The 10000-nt window shown below is 39.1% G+C and overlaps 2 protein-coding genes across 2 annotated transcripts in view; both read right to left on the bottom strand.

Moving 5' to 3' along the window:
- cnppd1 (cyclin Pas1/PHO80 domain containing 1) overlaps window positions 1-4035 on the bottom strand; it is a 5557-nt gene extending 1522 nt beyond the window's left edge. Inside the window, exons 1-8 of the mRNA XM_060860675.1 lie at window positions 3890-4035; window positions 2839-2941; window positions 2013-2094; window positions 1763-1883; window positions 1516-1644; window positions 1356-1417; window positions 937-1054; window positions 1-481 (exon numbers count right to left, since the gene is read on the bottom strand). The exon at window positions 1-481 is cut by the window's left edge and continues 1522 nt beyond it. Of these exons, the coding sequence (XP_060716658.1) occupies window positions 1-481; window positions 937-1054; window positions 1356-1417; window positions 1516-1644; window positions 1763-1883; window positions 2013-2094; window positions 2839-2941; window positions 3890-3952 (1159 nt within the window). The 5' untranslated portion in view covers window positions 3953-4035. The remainder of the gene's footprint in view (window positions 482-936; window positions 1055-1355; window positions 1418-1515; window positions 1645-1762; window positions 1884-2012; window positions 2095-2838; window positions 2942-3889) is intronic.
- A 1555-nt stretch (window positions 4036-5590) lies between these two features.
- Window positions 5591-10000, bottom strand: part of abcb6a (ATP-binding cassette, sub-family B (MDR/TAP), member 6a) — a 14722-nt gene continuing 10312 nt past the window's right edge. The window contains exons 16-20 of the mRNA XM_060860384.1: window positions 9466-9640; window positions 8878-8990; window positions 8589-8683; window positions 8431-8499; window positions 5591-7679 (exon numbers count right to left, since the gene is read on the bottom strand). Coding sequence (XP_060716367.1) covers window positions 7532-7679; window positions 8431-8499; window positions 8589-8683; window positions 8878-8990; window positions 9466-9640 — 600 coding nt within the window. The 3' untranslated portion in view covers window positions 5591-7531. The remainder of the gene's footprint in view (window positions 7680-8430; window positions 8500-8588; window positions 8684-8877; window positions 8991-9465; window positions 9641-10000) is intronic.

The following is a 10000-nucleotide window of genomic DNA, read 5'->3' as shown; positions in this document are numbered from 1 at the left end:
AAGGCATTGCAGCTTCTGGGCAACAGCTGTGTCTCTGAAACGCAGCCAGCGGTCTCGGCTGTGCATGTGTGAGGAAAGGTGACTGAGTGAGAAGATCGGGAGAAGAGAACCAGGAAAATGAGGTGACATTCTGAGCTCTGCACACATGAAGTTCTACCTTCTGGACATGCGATTGAACGAGAGCGGAGAGGAGGGAACTCCACAGAGAGAGAGCGGAGTTCGGATAGAGGACAGGAGGAGAACTCGGGCCGTGACTGTGGCCGCGATGGCGCTGGTGGAGATCTGGTGCTTGCTGGGGTTTTTGGGTGGCGTTGGCGAGGACGCAGCCTCGAGGATGGAGGGAAGAGGCCGAAGTGTGAGGATGGAAGAGGGCTGGATTTACAGGCTCTGCGTTTGGGGCGTTGAGCTGGTGAAGAGCCGCGGAGGCAGCAAGGAGCCCGGTGACACTCGTCAGGTAGAGAAGACCGAGCATACACATAACCTGGAAATAGAGACAGGTTTTTTTATTGCTAACAGAATATTAGATATTTGTTTACACTCAGTTTGCCTTAAAATGCAGTAAAAAAAAAATCTGTCTAATTCTATGAAAATAAATTAAAATGGCACAAATGGAGAATTCTGGCACTTAGATTTGTTCCTGAACTGACAAACGTGCTGACGTTAAACAAACACAGACTAATAAAAATAATAGGATTAAATAAACTGATATAATTAAAATAATTATTAATTAAATTATTTAAAAAATTTAATAATATTAAATATGAATTTTCTCTGAGATTTTCTAGAGAGATGTTAAATCCCTAAAGCAGGCATCATCGGGACATTATATATACAGGTCCTATGCCAATGTCTCATCATAAGGTGAATAATTTCGGCCTGCGTCACGTCAGAGTTCATGGTGATTTTTTCTTCATCGTAGGATGGTTGTACACGGACCTTGGTGAAGTGTTGGTAGATGGCGGTGAGCATGTTCCTCCAGTTGGGCTGCTCCAGCAGCACACACAGGTCAGTGTAAGTGTACCAGCCACGCTTCATACCCTGACGCACCGCAATGCTGTAAAGATTTTTACACACGTGTACAACAAAGTGAGAACACCTAATGCAGTGGGGCGAAGGTTGCGTTTACCTAATTTTATATACAAACATATTATAGTTTGTTTTTTTTTTCGATTTTAGTAAAACAGCAGAAAGTCACTCAATGTCAGGCAGGTACACTATCTGTATAACCCTCAACCTTTATGTTATTTCTTGGTTGTTTGAATATAACCTTAAAGTATATAAAGTATAATAACATGTCGATATTTTCATGATGCCACATTGAGAACAGTTTTTTGACATATATTAAAAACACTAACCAGCTTTCGAGTTGGCTGAGCACATTAAAGAACTCACTGGGCTCAGCAAAAAGGTGCCAGTCCTACAACAAACACATAACGTTTACACGTTAAAGAAAGGTGAAGCACATCTTTAAAAACTGTGGTTTCCTTGTAAAATGTGTTCAAGTAGTTGACATACGATGGCACTGAGGAAATTCAGCTCCAGCACGTTGACCGTCTGGACGTCCAGTTTCCCGGCGGCGCCCCATTCATCATTGAAAACTTCCTCCTCTTCACCTTCGTCGTATAGATATTTACTGGCAACCATCTGCAAGAGGATTAAAACAGACTTCTGCTTAAGACAAGCCGTAATAGGAGCTAACTTTTGTTAGAAAAGCTATTCAACATTGCTAACGGAATCATCTCTGGGCTTCTGAAGAGCTCACCATGGATATCAGGAAGAGGTCAGAGGATGAGATCTGCTGCAGGTACTCAGGGTTTCTGTGTCGGAGTCTTTCGATGTAAACCAGGGCCAGCATCATAGCGCATGGGGAGATGCATGCTTCTCTGTGGGTGGGTTTGGGGAGGTGGGGGTGTTTATACAAATTAGGCAGACAACAAGATCTAAATGTTCTAGTTAATCTGTTTGTTAATGTGAGTTTAGAGTTTGATGCTGAGGGAAGAAAACACACTCACCTGGCGACATGTGCTGCGTACTTTTTGCGGAGTTTCCGTATTGGGCTTGGAGCTGACTTCTGGAGAAGTTCGACTGCAATATCTAGAGACAATCAAAAGAAAGAAAGAAAAAAAACAATATTGTGGACCCAGAATATCTGTAATTCTCCAGCTTCACGCAAAGAACCAGGTTATGTAATATGCCATTAGTGGAATCCTAATCAAGGAGGCGTGGCCTTTATACTAGTGAAGGAGGTGCGGCCAATGTAGCAGTTAATCTTAGGGGCTTTTTACACCTGGTCACTTCATGTGTTTTCTGTGATCAGATATCTATCCGATGGTAAAAAGACCAGGTCTAAATGCCCTCCGAAACGTTTCGGAGACGGATATAAATCCGACGGTACAAACCCCTTCAGGAGGAGGTCTGGGACGTGTTTCAGATGAAACTGGACAGGTGTAAATGAATGTAGTTGTTCAAGCCACATACGTCAGCGCTATACTCCTCCCAAACGGAAGTACGTCACTCGCAAGTGACTCACGAGTCGTGCCAGAAACGAATAACGTGGGCGACATGCAGGGTCGGAGCACTCGTGAAACGCAGGCACTTATTGCTTTGTAAAACATTTAGACACATTTATGTGGCCTAATGTAAATGGAACAGTTTTAACAAATCAGATAGCTATCGGATCAGAGAAAACACATGAAGTGACCAGGTGTAAAAAGGCCCTAAGTGAAGAAGACGTGGTCTTTGTGTCCATTAATACTAATGAAACAGATGTGGCCGAATATATATATGTGTGTGTGTGTACACATTTATAATTGTGACACACGCAGGGTACAAACTCACCAGTAACAGGACAGGAAAGTGCATCAAGAGAGGCGTCTTGATCCAGACCGTAGTACAGGCGCTTCCTCACACGCTCAGAAAGTCTCTGATGTCCTGGGACAAACTATATATATATATGTGTGTGTGTGTAAAAACAACGTTAGATTCATTAGTGGAAATCTGATATAGCTTAATACTTAAGATTTAATACTTAAGAGTGTAAGGTTTTAATTTTCTATATGTTAGACTTTATTACAAACAAACAAACAAACAAACCTATAATCGTTTCAAAGTTAAGCTAAAAAATTCTATTTTTAAATAAGATTTTTACAGTTTTATACATTCTTTATATTTTACTATAATGTAATTAATTAAATAACTATTTACTTTCATTGTTGTTGTATTAAATAAAGACATTTGGCCTTGAAACATAAACCTGTCACTGATCCTGTAGTGCTCCAAAGTGCCCCATGTTCACTACAGTGCGCGCTTTTTTTTTTTAAACCTATATTTCTAGTCGTGGTCACGTCTGAACTCTAACTGACTTCCCACGATGCACGACTTTTACCCGCGTGTTCACACGTAGTGCACTTTGTAGGTCGTAGTGAATAAGGGCGGTCTGGTGGTTTGGGACACAGCCCGACTGCCATGCTACTTTTTTTTTTTTTAGTTGTACTAAAATATATATCAACATACATTTAAACAAGTATAACGATACAGTTAAGCTGTAATTAAATAATCTGACTGGTTTATTTTTTGAGTTAATTTATTTTTAATAAATAAACAAGTGACATAAGTTTCCGGCTAGTCAACATAGCTTAGCATAGTTAGCATAGCAGCTAGCGAGACGAACACCTTCCGTAATATTAATTTATATTTAATACAGATTTTAATTTTTTTATTGATTTAACGTCACACATTTTTGACTGGTTTTAAAGCTTCTCCGTACTGTAACTCTGCTGTAACAGGAAACTCAATAACAGCCAAACGGAAGCTGAAGTTTGTAGCTAACTAGCTCAAGGAGTCGTTACTGAAAACACGTCTATTTATCACAAACAACACAAACACACACCGTAAACTCCTGAAAGTCGGAGAAAGAAAACATCCGCTCGTCGAATAAATCCCCAAAATCCATTTTAACAATCTAATTCACCGACATTTACCAGAGAGAAACCCAGTAAACACAAAGGCGTCACCCACAAACGCCTAGAAGCAGCAGCAGCAGCAGCGGATACGCCCAAACCCAGAAAAGTGCACTAGGTAGTGTCCATGTGTCAGGATCAAACACACGGCATTAAGTCCGCTTGTGTAGTGATCGAAGCGTTATTTGGGACGGACCCCATGACTCCAGAGTCAGAATGGCGGAAGAAGTTCATTAATGTCTGACTGGAGTTGTATTAAACGTTAAATGTCCTGTATTAATAAATGACGCTAATCTAAACCTCAGATGTTTAACAATGTTTAAATAAAACTATTCAAACTGTTGTTCAGGTACAGATACACAACGATTCGCTGTGTATTTAGTGTTTGGGAAAGTTCAGGAATAAAAAAAAGTTTAAAATGAATAAATTGTAATAAATGAATAACATTAGTGCATGTTTATTAAAATGGGCTTAACAGTTCGCATACTTTGGTTAAGTTCAGAATGAAGCCGATGGTCACGTCCGCGGTGATGCTACCACCATCATGTATCACTGTGGGACCGCGGTGTCCGGATCGTAACTGATGTCTAAAGTGCTTGTGTAGGGACCCGGGTGTAGTGTAACTGTACATAACAGTCTGAATACTCTTACTAAAATAAAATAGAATGAAGCCGACGGACATCTCGGTACGACGCAACCAACACCGTGCTTCACTGCACAGTTCGATAATTAACTCGATTCTAGTTGTATTAAAGACTAAAGGTCCAGAATTAAAGACAGTTCCTCAGGAGCTCTCGGGTGCACTATTATAAACTGTTGTAGAAATGACATTATTTACATTTACACTATTTACTGTAGCGTGTCACCCAAATGACGATGGGTTCCCTTCTGAGCCTCATGTCCTCTCAGGGAGTTTTTCCTTGCCGCCGCCGCCGCCGCCTCAGGCCCGATCATTAGGGATAGGATAAACATAAAGTATCATAAATGTTAAGTTAATATTTTTAAAATTAATTTTAAACTTTAATTGTATACATACATATATTTATTCTTCTTATTATTATATATTTATTTATTTTTCTCTCTCTTCTGTTTCCATACTTCTGTAGAGCTGCTTTGAGACAATGGGAAATGATTAAACGCGCTATAGAAGTAAATTGAATTGAAATTGAAAACCGTATGTCCCTCTTAACTAATTGTAATAAAACCTTCGTATAAAGATACAAAATATTTCACACATTCTCAGTGTAACATCTTTGAGACCTAAGAACGTTGGAAAACAATGAAAAAAAAAACCTCAAAATGTCACAAATAAACATCAGTAAATAGTATTTTAATCTAATGTGCATAGCAGTATGAAGACTCGTGTTAAACTCGTTAAGTGAACGTGATGTACTGTATTATGTGATATTATGGCAGGGTAAAGACAGGAATAGATAAAAAAACAAACAGGGGCGAAGCTTAAAACACGATGCTACTGTACCACCACCATGATTCATCGCCATACTGATACGAATTGTTTTGTAGAATTCTGTTTTGTTTAGTTTCTTTATAAATTACTACACATATCTAGGTTTGTTTTAATCATAATGTCACTTATTTATTTTAAAAAATAAATCATTTACAATGTGTCATTTTTAAACCCGTGATCTCGAGATACATCAATAAAAATAAATAAACTTAAATAAAATTCAATATGCAAAATAACTCACACAATATTCAAACAAATCTTTTACAAGACAAGGCAGGCCATTTTCATTCATTCATTCATTCATCTTTTTTTTTTTTTTAAATATGTAAATGAGTCTCAGATTTGCAAATTGTTTTACATTAAACATATCAGGCTCTTATCTAATGCACGTTAAATGAGAACTTAATTTTTTTTCTCTCAGAATTTCTTTTAAATCTTCTTACATAAATCCTGTGCATGTTTATAAAGGACCTGATCATCTAATTGTATTGAGAAAAAAATAAATACATAAAAATACATAAATGAATACAGGATTAGAAAATAATTGTCTACATCAGTTTTTTCCTTGATGTTTCTATATTTCTTTACATTTTTATTTAATTTATTCCCTGTATTTTTTTTTTCAAATATATTTTAATTAATAGACAGCAACTGAATTCAAGTTTATTTCCATTTTGATTTTAATTACAATTATTTAATATTTAATTTTTTCCCTATCGGCAGATCTGGTCCACCATACACACAAATACCACTAAACAGCAAAAAAACAAAACAAAACAAAACAAAAAAAATCGCTTCACTATATTCATAAAAAGATCACATTTGACAGAAGTAAATGTTATCTGTCAAACTCAGATGCTGATAACTCTATGCTGTGTAGCTAATCTCTACATTTAAACACACCCATTTGTCTTAACAGAAGGTGTGTGTGTATGTTTGTGTCGTGTCTTCATCTCTGAACACACTCCTATACACACACTGCTTTATTTAACTATAACATAACTCATAATGACACAAGCTGGCTGAACAATAAAACTACTCAGATAGAAGTAAAAACCCGTCTAAATGCACCAGTGTCCTTTTCAAATGTCAATAACATCGACTTTATGTAATCTTTTATTTTATTCCTATTTACCACCTCTTCTATATTAAAGTCAGTTGCACGCGATAAATATGTGAAATGTTTATTTATAAAATTCCTAAAATATAGAAATTTAAATAAACATCATTTCGTACTAATGAACTGAATAACTAGTTAACTAAACCTAATATAAGAAAAAAATAATCAGACGTAAAAAGACAAAGATTAACGAAACCAACAAAAAGTAACACTTCATCATGCCAATGTTTTAATTTAATTAGACAATAAATTAGACCTAGCTTAAAATCTCCTAGCTTGCGAGTGTCATGTTTACTGGTTTCAATCACACAATAAAAAAATGACCTAAATTGGTTAGTGTTTTTTTTTTTCAAATATCTACGTAACTGAACTCTTATTTTGTTATTTTATGCAGAGATGAAAACAAACAAATAAACAAAAGAACAACTCTTTGTGATCAAACTGAGCATCGTTCAACCAATCTTACGTTTTATGGGAAAAACTCCCAACAACAGAAATCTGAAAATACTACCACCATGTGTCAAGTAAGCAAAACAGCTAAACACAAATTCTTTCAAATTGGAAAGATTGACCTACTAAATTCTCCAGCATGTGGTATTGTTCTCGTACAGAAGTATCGCAACTCTCTACACTTCAACGCTTTCGGCTTATAACGAATTCATCCCTTGCTTCAGTTATATTAAAACCTATAAGCAGACGCTTCCACCACCATGTATCAAGTCAATAAAAGAGCTCGGTATATCTGTAGTTTTCTCGTCCCCGTCAACTGTGACGTGAAAATTTTGTTGTTCTTATAACGGAATCAAAGTAAAGACTGCACTGTTAATGCAGTGACGCGAGAGAACCTAAATTCCTGAGAAACGTACGTTACCCTGTGATTATACAACTACGTGACTTTAAACGTCGTAGATTTGTGCAGAATTCTATAAAAATGTTCTCTTCTGTATAAAATGGCTTCGGATGAAAATGCGCATAGTGTTTGGCTCAGTGATGCCCGTGTCCTGGGGGATGGAGTTTCTCAGGAAGTCTGTCTTTGGTTTCCGAGTCGGAGGCCGAGTCCGAGTCAGAGGCCTGCTGCTGTTTGAGCCACATGTCAGCGTAGAGCCCTCCTTTAGCCAAAAGCTCCTCGTGTCTAGGAAAAGAGTGATAAAGGAAGATTTTATTTATTTATTTATTTATTGAAGATGTTGAGGTGCAGGGGGCACGGTGGCTTAGTGGTTAGCACATTTGCCTCACACCTCCAGGGTTGGGGGTTCGATTCCCGCCTCCGCCTTGTGTGTGTGGAGTTTGCATGTTCTCCCCGTGCCTCAGGGGTTTCCTCCGTGTACTCCGGTTTCCTCCCCCGGTCCAAAGACATGCATGGTAGGTTGATTGGCATCTCTGGAAAATTGTCCCTAGTGTGTGAGTGAATGAGAGTGTGTGTGTGTGTGTGTGCCCTGTGATGGGTTGGCACTCCGTCCAGGGTGTATCCTGCCTTGATGCCCGATGACGCCTGAGATAGACACAGGCTCCCCGTGACCCGAGGTAGTTCGGATAAGAGGTAGAAGATGAATGAATGAATGAATGAATGTTGAGGTGCTTTTCTAATCTTCACGGATGTAAAGAGTTGTTAGTTCTGTTCAGGTCAGCATGATTTTATGCAGAGTGTTACAGCTACGTGATTGGCTGAGTGGATTTGTAGGTATGAGAGCTGCTCAAGGAAGCAAACGTGTGTGAGTATAAAGCAGATGAACACGCTTGCAGGAGACACAAACTCCATACACATTACACAGATACCTTCGATTGACTATGTTGGGACTCAAACTCAGTCAGGTTACTACAGATCACACTCGTTGCCTCGTGCGAAACGAATAAGAACATAAACCATAGTTTTCTCTCCTCACCTCCCTCTCTCAGCGATCCGACCTTCCCGCAGAATGAGGATCTGATCGGCTCCGATGATGGTTGATAACCTACGAGAGGGACGAATGTTGAAAAGACGAGTACTTTTGTCATGTGATATGCTGGCTCTGGGGTCTCTGGGGTCTCTGGGTTCTCTTACCTATGTGCCACCACAATGGTGGTTCTGTTGGCGCACACTTTCGCCAGCGAGGCCTGAATGTTTCTCTCGGTCTGTGTGTCCAGGGCAGACGTGGCCTGAAAGAGATCAGTATCGACCTGCTGATGTTGTACTATAGCAACAATAACCGTGCATTGATAGAAACGTGTGACTTGCCCTAAAGTTGGGACTCCTTTCAGTGCTGCTGTTATAAAATATACACACACCTCCTGACCAATCAGAATCGAGAAACAGGCAGCGTTGCGGTGTATAAACGTGTTCATTCGCTCACCTCATCCAGCAGGATGATCTGAGGGGCTTTGAGAATGGTGCGAGCAATGGCTACTCTCTGCTTCTCTCCTCCACTCAGCTTCAGACCCCTCTCTCCTACTTGTGTGTCGTAGCCTGAGTTAAAATCACAAGGCACAAACACACACACACACACACACACTCAAAATGTAGGAGATGAAATCAGGTCGTCAGCTTTAGAGACTCGTTCTCTACATTTACAGCTTTTTTAGCAGACACCCTTATCCAGAGTGACTTACATTTTATTTCAATTTATTCAACTGAGCAACTGAGGGTTAAGGTTCAGGGGCACAGAAGTGGCAGCTTGGTGGAACTCAGATTCGAACTCATGACCTTCCGATCGGTAGTCCAATGTTAACCACTAGGCTACCACATCCTTAACATTCTCTAAATGTTAATAATCATCTCCTCACAGAAAACTTTACCGTGTCAACATTTACACGTTCTGTTACTATGGAAACGATTACACAGTAAAACAAGTAAATTAAGATAAAACATCTCTGATTCACACTTTTACATTAAAGGACAGTAAAATTGTTATGCATTTTAAACACAAAGATGAGTTACTTGCCATCGGCAAAAGAGAGAATTTTGTCGTGGATGTCAGCAGCGATGGCAGCGTCCTCCACTTCCTGGTCGGAGGCGGAGATTCGACCGTAACGGATATTTTCACGAATGTTATCATTGAAGAGGACGGTGTCCTGGGGCACGACACCGATGTGGGTACGTAACGAGGCCTGCTTCACCTACGCACACACAGACACTTCTATTAGTTCTATTTTACATTATATTGTTATCAGTGTTGTAATGTAACGGAGTACAAATACTGCGTTACTGTACTTAAGTAGAAATGTCACGTATCTGTACTTTACTTCACTGTTTAAATTTATGTCAACTTTCACTTTTACTCCACTACATTTCCTAGATAAAATGTAGACTTTTACTCCATTATTTTCCACTAAGCGTCTTCGTTACTCGTTACTACAAAATAAAATCAGAAGAAATGTGTGTGACTGCAATAAGGGAGGTTTGGTGAATCATTGCTCCTGGATTACATTACGCTCCACACGCTCTACGGAGAAGCACAGGGACGTTCAGCGTGCACG

Source organism: Tachysurus vachellii, chromosome 24 (assembly GCF_030014155.1).
Source record: "Tachysurus vachellii isolate PV-2020 chromosome 24, HZAU_Pvac_v1, whole genome shotgun sequence".
NCBI lineage: Eukaryota > Metazoa > Chordata > Actinopteri > Siluriformes > Bagridae > Tachysurus > Tachysurus vachellii.
The sequence above is the reverse complement of the archived record's forward strand: the minus strand, read 5'-3'. Positions and strand labels throughout refer to the sequence as shown.